Source organism: Pelophylax lessonae, assembly GCF_965119305.1.
Source record: "Pelophylax lessonae genome assembly, chromosome: 4".
Lineage (NCBI taxonomy): Eukaryota > Metazoa > Chordata > Amphibia > Anura > Ranidae > Pelophylax > Pelophylax lessonae.
In genome coordinates, this window is record NC_138771.1 from 214244864 (window position 1) to 214262157 (window position 17294).

The 17294-nt window shown below is 42.2% G+C and overlaps 1 protein-coding gene across 1 annotated transcript in view; it reads right to left on the minus strand.

Moving 5' to 3' along the window:
* The window catches only part of MAPK12 (mitogen-activated protein kinase 12), a 181449-nt gene that overhangs the window by 118140 nt on the left and 46015 nt on the right, over positions 1–17294 (minus strand). The window contains exon 2 of the mRNA XM_082257092.1: positions 8572–8701. Coding sequence (XP_082113218.1) covers positions 8572–8701 — 130 coding nt within the window. The remainder of the gene's footprint in view (positions 1–8571; positions 8702–17294) is intronic.

Genomic DNA, 17294 nt, shown 5'->3' on the forward strand with positions numbered 1-17294 from the left:
GAGCTAAATCCTCCATTTGTGCCTCAGATGCTCCCCTCCCAGCCACTGCAGCTCACAGTGGGAAGGTTTTAGCAATAGAGGCAGAGCTGTCATTTCACAAAACAATGGGCAGGACCAGGTATGGCCAGGGGCTGAACAACAGGCTACAGGCTCGTGAACCAGTAGTGACAATGTTGATAACAATGTCCGCCATTCGATCAACTTCATTGGCACAATCAATGGATATTTATAACATTTTGCAGGGGAGCTAACAGAAAACCAAGTTCTGATTTTTGTTTTAAATGAGAGGTTCTACAAAACATGGGGAAATACATGTACTGCGAAGATATATTGCACATCTGTTTTTTTTTTACCCAGACATACACATTAGGTAATTAGAGTAATGCTCAGAAAAAATAACACTTTCTAAACCCTTGAAAACCTCCTACTGGGTTGCTTGCTAAAAACTTTTATTTTGCCTTGGGAGAGCTGAACACGTGCTTAAAAAGTAGAACTAAAAGGCAACTTTTTTTTTTTTTTTTTAGATTTAGAGAGGGGTGAGAGACATTGTCAGGTTTTTATTATGTCCTTATTCAATAGATTATCTATATTTGCCCTGATCACCACTGTGACTGGGAATGAATAGGAGGGTAAAACCACAATTTTGAGCTGCCACTGGAATAAGAGTATAGGGGAAATCAAAGCTAAATAAAAAAAAAAAAAAAAAAAAATCATAACATCGTTGTGTGAGTTACCATTTTTCAACCAAAACAACCTATATTTTGTGTATTCTCGAATGATTATTGAAGTTAATATACAGCATGCAAAGCCAAAAAAAAGGGTTTTTAGTTTTAAAAGACTTAGCAAGGTTTACAACCCGTCAGGATTTTACTGTAATCTGGGGCGTTAGACTAAGTTCACACTCGCAAAACATTTCAACGCCGACAATAACGCGCCTTTTGATGCCTTTACAGCACATTAAAAATACACCCCAGTTGCCCTTCAGATGATTTTTTTTTTTTTTAACCACTTGACCTCCAGAAAATTTACCCACCTTATGAGCAGACCATTTTTTGTGATACGGCACTGCCATTACTTTAAATGACAACTGCGCCATGCCGCCCCACCCCCCCCCCACCCCCCCACAAATGGAGTTCCCTTTCTGAGTTATTGGATCACCACTGCATATTATATATATTTATATATATATATATATATATATATATATATATATATATATATATATATTTTTTTTTTTTAACTTTCTGCTATAACTATTCTGCTACATATTTTGGTTTAAAAAAATCCCAATAAGTGTATATTGAATGGTTTGCGCAAAAGTTATAGCAGCTACAAAAAAATTTAATATCAAAAAGTTACTTTGTTTCAGTAACTCGATTCAAAAAGTGAAACTTATATTTTATAAAGATGCGTTACAATCAGAGTGATATATTTCAAGCATTTCTTTCTTTCCAAGCATTTCTTTCTTTCTTTTAATTTTGATGACTATGGCTTGCAGCTAGTGAAAATGCAAGATTCAGTATCTCAGAAAATTAGAATAATACATAAGACTAATAAAAAAAAAAAAAAAAAAAAAAAAAAAAGTATTTTTAATACAGAAATGTTGGTTTACTGAAAAGTATGTCCATGTATAGAATGGTATACACTCAATACTTGGTCGGGGCTCCACTTGCATGAATTGCTGCATCAATGTCGCATGGCATGGAGGAGATCAGCCTGTGGCACTGCTGAGGTGTTATGGAAGCCCAGGTTGCTTTGCTAGCTCCTTCAGCTCATTTGCATTATTAGGTCTGGTGTCTCCTCTTCCTCTTGACAACACCCAACAGATTCTCTATGGGGTTTAGGTCAGGCAAGTTTTCTGGCCAATCAAGCACAGTGATACCATGATCATTATACCAGGTATTGGTACTTTTGGCAGTGTGGGCCAAGTGCCAAGTGCCAGGTCATGCTGCAAAAATGAAATCAGCATCTCCATAAAGCTGGTCAGCAGAAGGAAGCATTAACTGCTCAAGCATTTCCTGGTAGAAGGCTGCACTGACTTTGAACTTGAAACCCAGTGGACCAACACCAGCAGATGACATGGCTCCCCAAATCATCACAGACTGTGGAAACTTCACACTGGATTCCAATTCTTGGATTCTGTGCCTCTTCACTCTTCCTCCAGACTCTGGGAACTTGGTTTCCAAATGAAATGAAACATTTTCCACAGTCCATAATGATTTGGGGAGCCATGTCATCTGCTGGTGTTGGTTCACTGTGTTTTATCAAGTTTAAAGTCAGCTCAGTCCTCTACCAGAAAATTCTAGAGTACTTCATGCTTCCCTCTGCTGGCCAGCTTTATGAAGGAGATGCGGATTTCATTTTCCAGCAGGACTTGGCACCTGCCCACACTGCCAAAAGTGCCAATACCTGTTTAATGGTCATTGTATCACTGTGCTTGAATGGACAGCAAACTCACCTGACCTAAACACCATAGAGAATCTGTGGGGTATTGTCAAGAGGAAGATGAGACACCAGACCCAGCAATGCAGACAAGCTGAAGGCCGCTTTCAAAGAAACCTGGGCTTCCATAACACCTCAGCAGTGCCACAGGCTGATCGCCTCCATGCCAAACCGCACTGATGCAGCAATTCATGCAAAAGGAGGCCCAACCAAGTATTGCAAGAGTGCATACTGTACTGTACATGGAAATACTTCAGTAAGCCAACATTTCTGTATTAAAAATACTTTTGTTTATTGGTCTTATGTAATATTGTAATTTATAATTTATATGAGATACTGCATTTACGATTTTCACTAGCTGTAAAACATAATCATCAGAGTTAAAAAAAAAAAAGAAATGCTAGAAATATATCACTGTGTGTAACGCATCTAAAATATTTAAGTTTCACTTTTGAATTAAATTACTAAAAAAAAAAAAAAAAAAAAAAAAAAAAAATGTACTTTTTGATGAGATTTTAAATTTTATGAGATGCACGAGACGTGCCTGTATACTGGAGTTTTTTTTTATACTAGTAATGGCATTGACCAGCTACTTATAGCAGGACAGAGATATTGCAGTGGGCAATCAGACCCTGACACTTTGCGGGAACCTGAGACACTAATACAGTGATCAGTGCTAAAAGTATGCAGTCACTATACTAATTAAAGGTTGGGAAGGGGATAAACATCTAGGGCAGGAGTCTTCAAACTATGGCCCTCCAGTTGTTCAGGAACTACAATTCCCATCATGCCTTGTCATGTCTGTAACTCTCAGAGTTTTACAATGCCTCATGGGATGTGTAGTTCCACAACAGCTGGAGGGCCGTAGTTTGAGGATCCCTGGTCTAGGGTAATGAGAGGGTTAATTGTGCATGCCTAGCCAGTGTTTTGTTGTAAACTGTGCCATTATACTCAGGGAAGTGAAGGATTTTATTCCCTGCTTTGCAGGGACACAAAATCAATAATTTTCCTGCTGAAAAGACAGAACTCAGCCTTGTTTAGATAGACAGAGCTCTGTCCTGTGTCTCTGCTCGATGATCAGGTAATCACTGCAAAAGCGGCCCGCCGGCGACGCACGGGCGCCCCCTGTAAGAGGAAGTGAAGAATCACATACATACATACATACATACATACATACACACACGTGATTCTGCACAAAACAGCCACCCTGTAACAGTATATTTGCTAAAGGGCAGTCAGCAAGTGGTTAAACGAGGGGGAAGTGTTTTTTTTTTTTTCACCTCACTGAAATTTGGCAAACGCTTTGTCAAACACATTGTAAACACTTTATAAAGACCAAAGGTGTGTTTACAGTGTGTTACCATAGACGTGAATGGAAAGAGTTGACCGGCTTCAACTCCTCTCAGACTGAACGTGTAGCTTCATTTTTGCCACACAGCAACACTTTGCTAGGCATTCAGGAAGCAGCAAAATTACGTCTCAATTGTCTGTTTGTAATGTCAGTGTGAACAGGACTGTAAGAAAATGTTCTTTTAAACCACTTCAACTCCGGAAGGTTTTACCCCCCTTAAATGACCAGGACATTTCTTGCAATTCAGCACTGTGTTATTTTAACGAAAAATTGCACGGTCATGTGACGCTGTACCCAAACACAATTTATGTCCTTTTTTCCCCCCACGAATAGAGCTTTCTTTTGGTGGTATTTGATCACCTGCGGTTTTTAGATTTTGCGCTATAAACAAAAAAATAGTGACAATTTTGAAAAAAAAAAAAAAACACACAATAATACATTCCTAATAAACATGTTTTGCTCAGTTTAGGCCAATTTGTATTCTGCTACATATTTGTGGTAAAAAAAATCCCAAAAAGCGTATTTGAATTGGTTTGTGCAAAAGTTATAGCATTTACAAACTACAGGATAGATTTTTGGACTTTTTTTTGTTTTGTGTTGATTAGTAATGGCGGCGATCAGCGATGTTTAGTGGGACTGCGACATTGCGGCGGACAGATCGAACCCCTAACTGACATTTTTTACACTTTTTGGGGACCAGTGACATTAATACAGTAATCGGTGCTAAATAATATGCACTGTTACTGTATAAATGACACTGGCAGGGAACGGGTTAACACTGGGGGTGATCAAAGGGTTAAATGTATGCCTGTTTGTGCTTACTAACTGTGGGGGGAAGGGCTCTGTGACAGGCACAGAGAGATCAGGGTTTCAGCTTAGCTGAAAACACATCTCTCTCTGCCTGTGTGACAGAGGACCTGCCTGCTTTGTTTACATAAGCAGGCGGGTCTTCTGTCAATTTCTGTGAAAATTGCTGCCGCTCCTCCTGGGGCCTGGCTCCCGCTGGGTCTAATCACAGTGGGAGTGCGGCTCCGGCGGCGAGACCACGTGCACATAATCACATAGATCTACGCGATTATGCGCAGCCGAGCCACCCTAAATCTTCGTGGGGCGGTCAGCAAGTGGTTAAGCTGGCTATGTACTGATGGGATAAACTGGTTAAGCAAGGACCGGCAGATTTTTGTTCAGCGTGTGGGTGTTCCTGCTCAGCAGAAGTCCATCATTTGATAGAGAGAATAATAGGAAAGAGCTTAGATTTTAGTACCTCGGTTTTGAACTTTGAAGATGATTTCTCCACAGTGCCTATAGCGTGTACTGTATGTACACATGAGATAGGGACTGTAGACTGAAAGCTCCTTGAGGGCAGGGACAAATGTACAATATGCAAATCGCTGCTTAATTGTCGCCACTATATAAACACCTTTAATAAATAATCGTTCCGGAAAGTGAACGAGAGCTTGTTTAAAAGTGGTTTTATATATATATTTTTTTACTTTCTGCTATAAAACAGATCTAATAAAAAAACAATTAAAAAAATCGAATTTCTTCAAAAATTTAGGCCAATATGTTTTCTGCTACATATTTTTGGTAAAAAAATCCCAATAAGTGTATATTGATTGGTTTGCACAACAAACTATAGTATATATACTGGAATATATCCCATGATTGGTTTGCGCAAAAGCTATAGCATCTACAAACTATGGGGTGTATAATACATTTTTTTTTTATTTTTTTTAATAATGACGGCAATCAACGACTTAAAGCTGGACTGCAATATTGTGGTGGACAACTGAACACTAACCAACACTTTGTGGGAATCCGTGACACGAATACAATGATCAGTGCTAAAAATATGCACTGTTACTGTACTAATGACACTGGCTGCGTAGGGGTTAAACATTTTGAGCGATCAAAGGGTTAACTGTGTGCCTAGCCAGTGTTTTTGTGTACTGAATGTGCTGCTTTTACTAAGGGAAGTGACGGATTTTATTACCTGCTTTTACTCCCCCCCTGGCCAGAATGGAGCTCAGCCTTGTTTACATAGACAGAGCTCCGTTCTGTGTCTCTGCCCGATAATCAGCGGGCATCAGCGGACATCCATTGCCCAGCATCGGCTTTTGCTGTGAGCAATCACAGCAGAAGAGGCCAGCCGGTGAGGACTGCATACCTCGCAACTGTAGGGCCCCTTTCACACAAGTGGTCAGGATAACGGTTATAACAAGTCAATGATCCGCAGCATTACAACCCCCAACCACCCACCCAAAAGACAGTATTCAGCTTTTTGGGGTTGTACATATGCCATTCCCACGATGGTTTGCGGGCAAAAATTATACTCCATCACCAAATACGAACCATCCAATTGAATGGGACCACACCGCAACAATGAGCCTGAGAAAGTCACCATTCAGTTGTTAGAAACAAAATGCTCTTTTGCCTGGCTGCTGCTGCCCTATTGCCCTCCAGAAAGCAATCAACCACAGATTGTTTTTTTTTTTTAGGGGAGTGGCAGGAGCTTCCACCCACATGAACAAGCTCTAATTCACATTTAAGGCCCCTTTCACACTTCCTGAAAGTCACACGATTTTCCCCCGAATTTGACGCAACTTGAAGCAATGCATGTGTAATCTTGAGGTCTATGGGCGTCAAGTTGCATCAAAGTTGGACCAAAGTAGTGCAGGGACTACGATGAAATCGCACAGATATGAATGGTACTCATTGGAAATTATGGGGTACGACTTGTCATGCGACTTTGCAGTCCCAAGTTGCAGGACAAGTCACACAAGTGTGAAAGGGGCCTAAAGGACATCTCTGGTGCCCAGTCTCTTCAGGTTTACATGTCTGCCACATCCTTGGTGTTAGCCATCATCAGATTTGAATGTGGTGCTCTGATGTAAAGGAGGGGTGGGTGGAAGGCCTAAGGACTCTGATGCGAAAGGTGAGGGGCTAAGGATTCTAAACTGAAATGGGAAATGGAACTGAGAACTCTAATGTGAAGTAGAAGAGGAAGGGGGGACGACAACTGTTGACTGATGTGAAGGGCAGGGGGGTGAGAACTTTGATGTGAAGAGGAAGGGGGAATAAAGGACTCTAATGTCAAATAAGTTGTTTCTTATGTGAAGGATGATCCCTTTTAGACCGGAATGCCTCAAAATTTTGCATACATTCAAAAGGGTCCCATAACATTGAGAAACAATGTACTACAGCATGACTTTGGTCTCCAACCACGACTGAAGATCAATCTATGACCATTTCCTCTAAAAAGTGTTCAATCAACAGTCTTCTATAGCACTACATATAACCATAATTACATGCAGCCCCTGGAAATATCAGGGGCCCCCAATACCTCATCAGGGGCTACGTACAAGGCCTGCTAATACCGCATCAGGGGCCACGTACAAGGCTGCTAATACCTCATCAGGGGCCACGTACAATGTCCGCTAATACCTCCTCGGGGCCACGTACATGGCCCGCTAATATCTCATCGGGGGGCCATGTACAAGGCCCGCTAATACCACATCAGGGGCCACGTACAATGCCCGCTAATACCTTATCAGGGGCCACATCCAAGGTCCACTAATACCTCATCAGGGGCCACGTACAAGGCTGCCAATACCTCATCAGGGGTCACATACAAGGCTGCTAATACCTCATCAGCGGCCACGTACAAGGCCCGCTAATACCTCATCAGGGGCCTCTTACAAGGCCCGCTAATACCTCATTAGGTGCCACGTACAAGGCCTGCTAATACCTCATCAGGGTCACGTACAAGGCCTGCTATTACCTCATCAGGAGCCACGTACAAGGCCTGCTAAAACCTCATCAGGGGTGGCGTACAAGGTTCACTAATACCCGATTAGGAGCTACGTAGAAGGCCCGCTAATACCTTATCGTGGGCCACATACAAAACCGCTATACCTTATTAGGAGCTACATACAAGGACACCTATACTTTAGTAACAATCACGGTTTTAAGGGTGCATTCACAATTGTGAATGCACCCAGCCTGCAATCAGCTGTGAGAACCCTAGCGGAAGTTACTGTGATTGGCTGAGAATAGACAGCCCCAATGACAGCAATGGGAAGCTGCCAGCTCTCACAGCTAAATCGCGCCCACTTGCATGTAATTGCTCATGCAGCGATCATATGCAATTGATCAGCCCAAAAACGCACCCAGGTCTGATCGCTTGCTTGGGATCGCAGCTTAAGCCATTACATGCAAGTGGGCACGATTAGCTGTGGGAGCTGGCAGCTTCCAATTGCGGTCAATGGGGCTGTCTACTCGCAGCTAATAACAGGAACTCCAACTGGGGTTTTCACAGCTGATTGAAGACAGGGTGTATATGCAAGTGTAAATGCACCCTAAAAGGGCCAGATAAGCAGTGTGTGGGCAGGTTCCTTTACCATAGCAGGACATACATGTTATGTCTGAAGTTACTTTATACTATATAGAGTATAGTTCAGAGTGAGGCTCCAAGGCAGGGGGAGTCTATCTAGGAATTATGATGGAAGATCTCAATATTGAGGGTAATGAAAGAGTTAAAAAAAAGCCAAGTATCTACGGTACGCAAAGCTGAAATACCAGCCTCGGGCATAATGAAGACTTAGCCTTATTAGATATTTGTGACCTCATGTGATGATATACCTCATCAGAAGTAATAACTTTTATCTTAAGTGAAGTGTAAAGGGTTCAGTGGTTGGCTTGTATGGAGTTTATGGTGCCAGTGTATATTTTCACACAGTACAAGCATATCGGTCCGAAGCCGATAATTCGATACTTACATTCTCATGTTGCATGTGCTTCAAAAGTCTCAGTTCCCTATATGCTCGTTTTGCAAAGAGCTCAGACTGAAAAGGACGGTACAGTTTCTTGATGGCTACTTTTGTTCCAGTTCTATTGTCGATAGAAGAGCTGTAACACACAAACATGTAATTACAAGTTACATTACATAACCAGAGGCAACTGGGAAGGTCTGAAAAACACAAAAGAACAAAAACACACACACACATTTTCCAAATGCAGCACAGTTGTGTTTCTGTACAAAAAGAGGACACCGCCTCATATTAGACATTGCAGAATTTGCATAATTAGCTGCATTCTGTTTGACTTTAAACTAATGAGAGTGAGATGGGCTTAAATTAGCATGCAATATAAAAAAAAAAAAAAAACTGTAGTTAGCCACATTAACAAAACTCCATCTCACCCAGCCGGTGAGCTACCCACACACAGCACGGCTGTCCGTGAAGCAATAATTCACAATATGTTCCAGAAATGATAGGCTGGTGTCACGCAGGAACAGTTTAAAACTGGGGGTGGTAATGAGAAAAGTCTGATACGCAAAGTGCTATGTTTGATCCTGGATTATAAAATTACAAAATATGTAGGATGCGCACTCCTGTAGATCTGTCATGGCATTAGAAGCACCCAAACCACACAGGTTATAGGGAAGGAATCTTATGCAAGTAGCTTCTGTTTTAAGATGGTAAAGCTTTTTTTTTTTATATTATTGCAAAGTAAAAGGGGAATTCGCAAATTATCATGGATACAAGGTTGCCGGTTTGTGCTTTATGGCATTGTAGAGAATACACGCCCACCCATGTGGTGAGAACTTTGATAGAAACATATTACAAAAAAGTGCAGATGGATTTATAACCTGAAAGCCTGCAAGAGACCAGGTTTAAATCTTTCGCTACCAGAGGCGTTTTTGCATTTTATTTTTTGCACACATGCTTAAAAAATTATTTTAGGCCTGAAGATTACATAAACCCCCAATTATATCACTTATAGTTTTAATTCTATATTTTCTGAAAGAAGACAACCTATAGAATAAAATAGTGGTTATTTAAATTTTTTAAGCCACACAATATCACCACAAAGGTCTAGGAAACACAACATCTCAGTAAAAAAAAAAAAAAAAAAATATTATATATATATATATATATATATACACATACACACACAAAAAAGCATACAAATACAATATATTACTCAAATGTTTAGGAATGAAAAAAAAAAAGAAAAGGAGGCTGCACCAAGTGAATAGATACCAAACATGTCAAACCTTAAAGCCGTAGTAAACCACACCAAAAAAAAAAAAAAAAAAAAAACCTGCAAGACAATGGCATAATGTGCTAGGATGCATTGGTAGGATTCGAACCAACAACCCTAGTGCTGCCAGTTTTTTCACTGAAATGTGGTGCAAGTATCAATGACATTCAGTCTGAAAGGTCTATTACTGCCAGTTTAGCGATGGTTCACATTAGGTGGGCATGTCAGCTAGAGACATGATCTAAATTTTATAGAGTTATTTTGTACTATAAATCGCAAGTTCAAAAAATGTAAAAAAGGCAAGCAGAAATCCTACCTGCAGATCACACTGAAAATACCCCCGGGACAGTCAGGGCTAGTACATTCCACAATGGCTAGCCTCTGATCTGTCCCGGGTTGCACTTACCTTTTAGAAGAAATACTTACCTTGAAAATGTATTGTCCAGCGCTGCCATCTCAGGTGTGGGCAGCTTGAAGCCAGCGTGATCCTCTTCTGTGTTCTCTTCCGTCTTCTTCGGTCCCACGATCCACGCCATCACTTCCGGTGCCATAGCCTTATCCCTGCACAGCTTCTGGGCAGCTGTTTAGCAAGGTATGACGGCGCCTGCACCGGAACTGACGTCGGGGCCGGTGCAGGCGCATTGATTCCTGGTAGCGATGACGTTCAGCTCCCAGGAATCAATGCAAGCCAGGAAGTGACGAATCGCCGTGGCCGCCGAGGGGAGGAAGAGGAAGTAAGGTGAGTATATTTTCTTCTAAACCAGGTAAGTAAAAAAAAAAAAAAATTGTGATTATCTATTTGTTTTTCAGGTGACCCGGAGCGAGAAGATGGAAGTATAATTTTAGGGTGGAACACCACTTTAATTTAACTTCATTCCTTAATTTCATCAGGGTCACCATCAGCAAAGAGTTTGTAGGTTTCCAAGATTTGCTTTTGTTTCCTCTCATTAAAAAAATACTAAAAAAGTTTAAACTTGTCTCAAATTATACCCAAGTTTGTTCATGAGCATAGCAGGGGTACTGCAAATGACACAGAATCCTCTATCTATTTCTGTGATTCTTTCTAAAGAGCTTACAAAGTTAAAAGCGAATATGATGGTACTGTAATAATACAATAAATAAAATGCAGAAAACCTCTAAAATAGGGTTGGCTTATACAAAGTTAAAAAGATAACAAAAGCCAAGAAAAAAAGAAAGACAAAATTGAAAATACACCTGTGCCCAAACTATGGACATCCCAAACATCTCCAGTCTCAGCAGACAACCCCACAGAACCATATGGGAGACGACTGTGCCAGCGCATGGAAGATTGGCAGCTGGATGTAAACAAAGCTGATCCAATACTGAGCATTGTTACACTAAGCATTAAGCGAAGGCAGCAGACCAAAAATGAAACCTGCACATTTCTTTGTAATGCAATGCACCGTAATTGCATTGAGTTGCAATGAAAATCAATGGCAACATAAAGCATAAACACATAGATCTTGTTGGTGAACATGTTGCCACAACAAACTATGGCTCCTTTCACACGGCCGCTCCGTGTGTCCGCAAATCATCCTATTTTTTTGCGGATGATTTGCGGACATAATGTAAGTGAATGGCACTGCAGATGTCAGCGGAATACCATCTGCTGACATCCGATTTCCCTCCTTTCAGTTCTGTTCTGTTTTTACGAATGGAACAGAACCCCATTTTTCCATCCGTGTAAAAAACGGAAAGGAAGGAAAATCGGATGTCAGCGGTGTCATCCGCTGACATCCGCAATGCCATATACTTACATTATGTCCGCATATCATCCGCAAACGGATGGGATGATATGCGGGCACACAGAGCGGATGACACAAATGTCATCCGCTCCGTGGAAAAAAAAAAAAAAAAAGTCCCGCAGCGGACTTAAGCAGCGGAGCGGCCGTCTGAAAGGAGCCTATAGGTGTAAATGAGCCCTTAATCAAGCCGTTAATTGCCTCTGGACCTACAAGCACTATAAAAAATGAAAGTGTACATAGTGCAGGGCCGGCCCTACCATGGGTCCCACTGGGTCCATTGGACCCAGGTGGCACTTAGAGAGGGGCAGCAAATTGACTCCCAAGATTTATTTTCCAGCAGTTTTGTGTGTCAGCGGTTTGCAGATTGTTATGGGTGTCGTTTCCCCATCTCATACTTCCACCCATAGTGCAAACTGATAAATATCAGCGTCTCCTCTGGGGAACATCCCTCGTGTGATCGTGGTGTGCACAATGACATCAGACATCAGCGAACTCCATCCCATGCAGGGCAGGCTGGAACATCGAGGGCGGTGGCCACAGCAGACACAGGAGTGATAGGACGACTGAAGACAGACAGTGGGTGTTTGGTAGACCGGTCCGGTGGTAAGTTATGAAGAAGAAGATAACCGTGTATATATTTTCAAAAGGTTATATTTTTTTTATTTAAAAAATGGATGTGGGGGGCCTTTTGATGGGTGCAATTTGTTTTTTGTTTTATTTTTTTTTGGGGGAGGGGGTATGGGGGGGCAGCATTTCATTCTTGGACCCATGCAGCACAATGCCTTGGGCCAGCCCTGATATAGGGTACAACTTGGCAAAACCTTTTTTATTTTTAAAGTTTTGGATAGTGTGAGGAGGGGGAAGCCTCTGTCGAATTCCTACTTTAGTCTGTGCCCTCGTTGGGTAGATTCACTCTTATTTATACTCGCAACCATTGTTGCCTATACAGTCTTAAAGGGTTTGTAAAATCTAAATGTTTTTTACCTTCATGCATTCTAACACGCAAAAGCTGCATATCTCAGTTGCATTGCCATTCATTGTTATTGAGATCTCAAATGGGGTGAGCGAGACACATGGTTTTTAGTGAGGCAAAACAGGTGGCCAAAAAAGTGCAAAGCTTACAAAAGATACTTTGGCTTATTTGCTGCATTTCTTGTGTGTAGGACGGCTTACTGATAAGAGCGGGCTGCCCCATGTGCAAAAAGTACATATGTACATATGTGTCAGAGGAGGGCTTAAAGTTCACAAAACAGACGCTAAAATTGAAACCCAATTCTCCTGGTCTCCTCTGGCAGCAGGGCTTGGCAGCATGCCAGCATTCGACTGTGTACAAACAGTGTCTTGGTTGTGATATTTTAGGACAAATGACTCCACAGTAACAGAAGTTACAGAGGGTCAGTGAATGCTTGTTTTAAAATTAAAAAAAAAAAAAAAAAAAAAAAAAAAGTTTAAGCGTTGTAGAGGTTTCCACCTGCAAGGCAATATCACAATGTGCTAGTATGCACCGCATACTAGCACATTATGAAAGACTTATCTTAAAGCTAAGCCCTTTAGCTGCGTGCTGTCACTGCTGCAGAAGCGTCCATCTTCACCCGGTTTTCCTTCCAGGTTCAGGGACTTCAGCCGTCTGATTGGCAGAGCCAGGATGACATTGCTCCCATGCATGCGCACTGGAGTCTCGGCCATGGCACACAGCTCTGAAGGAACGGCACTAGTATTCAGTTCCTTCAGAGTGCATGCGCCGGTGACATCACCGACTGCTGCTTGCTAGAATATCTCCTAAACGGTACACGTTTAGGAGATTTTCATTTTACCTACGGGTAAGCTCTTACCTGAAGGTGAAAAAAAAAGTTTACTACCACTTTAATGCTTGTTAAAGGAGATGTATAGGAATCCATTTTTCCCCCCATTTATAATTAGCTAGGTGGATGCAGCATCGGTCCCCCAGTGCCTCAACACTGAAAACCGAGCAATTGAACCCCGCTGATCGCTCAGTTCTGACAGCTCCCCGAGCAGAGAGCTGCTGCTACTGCTCCCTCCTCGCTCACTGGAGCACTGGGCTACGGAGGGGTGGGGAGCGACCGTCTCAGGCTCTCAGATGCTCGCTGAGAGGATGAGTTGGGTGTCGGTCCAGGCAGTTGGCGGATCCTGACTTCCACCGTTGTGATGACGTGGCACCTGGACCAACTTCTACGATGTCAGCAGAGAGCGGACTTCAGCCCACTATCTGCTGAAAATGGTTCACAGGAGTGCAGAACAAACAGCACTCCTGTAAATCATAGGAGATGTACAGCCAAAGAGCTTTTGCTGTACATCTCCTCTAGGATTATATAGATAATATCCATTATCTGGACACAGGTGCACTTAACAGTCATTCCTTAGCCATCGGTTAATAGATCAATAACCAGCAGAGAAAGTCAAGAGCTTTGTAGTTCAGTGTTGAGGTCAAATGTAGGAGATCTTTATAATGACCGCAACTAAAAATTTGCATTTGGGTTAAGCCTTAGCGACCATTAAGGAAACAAATTTGTTTCAATGGTGAAATTGAGGTCAGATTATTTTAATCCACAGTCTATAAAGAAACACATATGTCAGCACATAGACCAGCTACCAATTTCAGTTCTGAATTCAAAATATACATTGATGGATGCAAATATTGGATTTTTGGAGAGCTAGTAAGAGAGAAAGCAATCCATAAATATACATAATTTATTAGCTGAAACTTATGTACAAAACCATATATGCGGACTAAGCACAAATTTACACAAAGAAACAGAACTGACGGAGCTGGGTGGATATGTGGTTCAGGTGCATAGCTGCCACAAAAAGAACCGAGAAACATACAAGAGACAAAAAAAAGGTCCTATAAGTTGCACATTACTGCAAGACCCTGTGGATATGTGAAATGACAAGCCCCATGGTTAAGCTCTGGAGGCGGAATGAAAGGTATTGGGGGAGTGGATTGGTTGTAGCCAGGGCTAAGGCTGTCATTTCACATATCCACAGGGTCTTACAGTGCTGTGCAGCAGTGTTAATTTTGTCGACTAAAACGTTTTAGTCGACTAAATGAACACAATTTTAGACGACTAAAATATGACAAACTAAAACAATTCAGATGACTAAAATACGACTAAAACTAAAATGGCATTTTAGTCATAAGACTATGACTAAAGCTAAATTGAAATTTGCTGCCAAAATTTACACTGGTGTAGTGCTGTGCTAGTGCATGCTCAAATCTTAATATCACACATCAATTAAATCAATATTTCGACACATGGAGGGAGGAGCCTGCTAATGGAGCTGATCCCGACGGCCTGCTGAGTCTCTGAGCCACCGCCCAGAGAGATGTGAGGGAATGCTCTCTCACCTAGCCTCGATGCCTGCCTAGCTGGATCCCGCTGCCCCCCCACCCACCCCGCTACCCGGAGGCCCCGACCCGGTCCTGGTTGCCGACCCCCCCTGAGGCTTGGAGGAGGGAGAACGAGCACCCTGGGTCCCTCCGGGAGACTGGAATCGGCTGTGTATTGGAGAGGTGGCCGCCGAGTGCAGGAGCTGCTGAGAAGCTGGGAGAGCCGGCGTCCAGGATCAGGAGAGAAGGTTTGATTGGAGTGAACACCGTCGAGGGGCCAGTGCTGGAGGGATCCAGTCTGGAGAGACCCAGCAACATTGGATATCGTAATCATCCCCACCATACCACTCTACAAGGGACGCCACAGATTAGCCGAAGGGGACTGGTGAGAGGGGAAACCCCCCAGAATTTTCATATGAACGATATCAAAACAGTCTTTCTTAAAAATACTATCATCATTTTGGAGTGTATAAATTAAGAGCTAATGTGACTGTGATGGAAAAATGGTGTGGGACCCTGCTTGCTTGAGTGCGAGAGAAACCCCCAGAGAGGTTGTACGTTTATTTTTTAACATCAGCTCTTCTTAAAAAGCACTGTCTTATTATCATCTATGAGTATGTAGCTTAATAGAACAGAGGGACAAATCTGAAAAAAGTGCGGGACTATGCTTATTTAAGCGAGAGGGGAAATCCCCTAGAACCCCCCTGCGTTGGATCATAAAATCAACCTTCCTTGAAGCACTGTTAAATTATCACCCAGGAGTATATAGCTTAAAGAGTCAATGAGACTGTTGAGAAAAAATGTGCGGGACTCTGTTTACCAAAGTATGAGGGGAAACCCCTATAGAATTGCACTACATTTGATCTCATTCCTAGTCCTTCGTGAAAGTATCAGTATATTTTCATCTATGAGTTTATAGGTTAATGAGTCAGAGGGATGGTTCTGAAAATTGTGCGGGACGCTGCTTACTTATGGTAGAGGGGAAACCCCCCCAGGATTCTATTCCACATGATCTCAATATCAGCCCTCCTTGAAAGTACTGCTGGATTATCTTTCATGAGTGTATAGCTTAAGAATTGTCGGGACTGTTTGGAAAAAATGTGTGGGACTCTGCTTACTTATATAACTTAAGAGCTAATGTGACTGTGATGGAAAAGTGGTGTGGGACCCTGCTTGTTTGAGTGCGAGGGAAACCCCCCAGAGAGGTTGTACGTTTATTTCTCAACATTAGCTCTTCTTAAAAAGCACTGTCTTATTATCATCTATGAGCATGCAGTTTAATAGAACAGAGGGACTTATCTGAAAATAGTGCGGGACTATGCTTATTTAAGCGAGAGGGGAAATCCCCTAGAACCCCCCTGCGTTGGATCCTAAAATCAGCCTTCCTTGAAGCACTGTTAAATTATCACCCAGGAGTATATAGCTTAAGAGTCAACGAGACTGTTGAGAAAAAATGTGCGGGAATCTGTTTACCAAAGTATGAGGGGAAACCCCTATAGAATTGCACTACACCTGATCTCATTCCCAGACCTTTGTGAAAGCATCTGTATATTTTCATCTATGAGTTTACAGTTTAATGATTCAGGGGGATGGTTCTGAAAATTGTGCGGGACACTGCTTACTTATGGTAGAGGGGAAACCCCCCAGGACTTATTGCACAGGATTTCAATATCAGCCCTCCTTGGAAGTACTGCTAGATTATCTTTCATGAGTGTATAGCTTAAGAATTGTCGGGACTGTTTGGAAAAATGTGTGGGACTCTGCTTACTTAGGGAGGGGGGAAACCCCCTAGAATCCTCCTTCATTGGATATAATATACCGGCCCTCTCTGAAAGCAAAGACATATTGTCATCTATGAGTATAAGGCTTAAGAGAAGGTGGGTTTGTGTTGAAAAGGTTCGGGACTCTGCCTGTTTGAATGAGAGGGGAAACCCCCCAGAATTCCTATATGACCAATCTCAAATACTAGCTTTCTTAGAAAGCACTGCTACAGTATTTATTTACGAGTGTATGCTTAGGAGCCAGTTGAACGGCCCTGGAAAAAGTGCGAGACTCTACTCACTTAGGTGAGTGCGGAGGCCCCTCAGATCTTACTTGCGCGCATTGAGAAATGTGCGGGAATCTGAGTGCTTGAGTGAGAGGGGAAACCACCAGGGTTTTCATACGTTTGATTTCAACAAACTGCTTCCCCTGGTAGCACAGCTATATTATCATGCGTGAGTCTATAGCTTAAGAACTAGGGAGACTGTCGTGCAAAAAGTGCGGGACCTCTCTTACCTGAATCACTGAATGATATATATGATATTTAGTTCATACTGAGACATAAGAGGAAGCTATACTG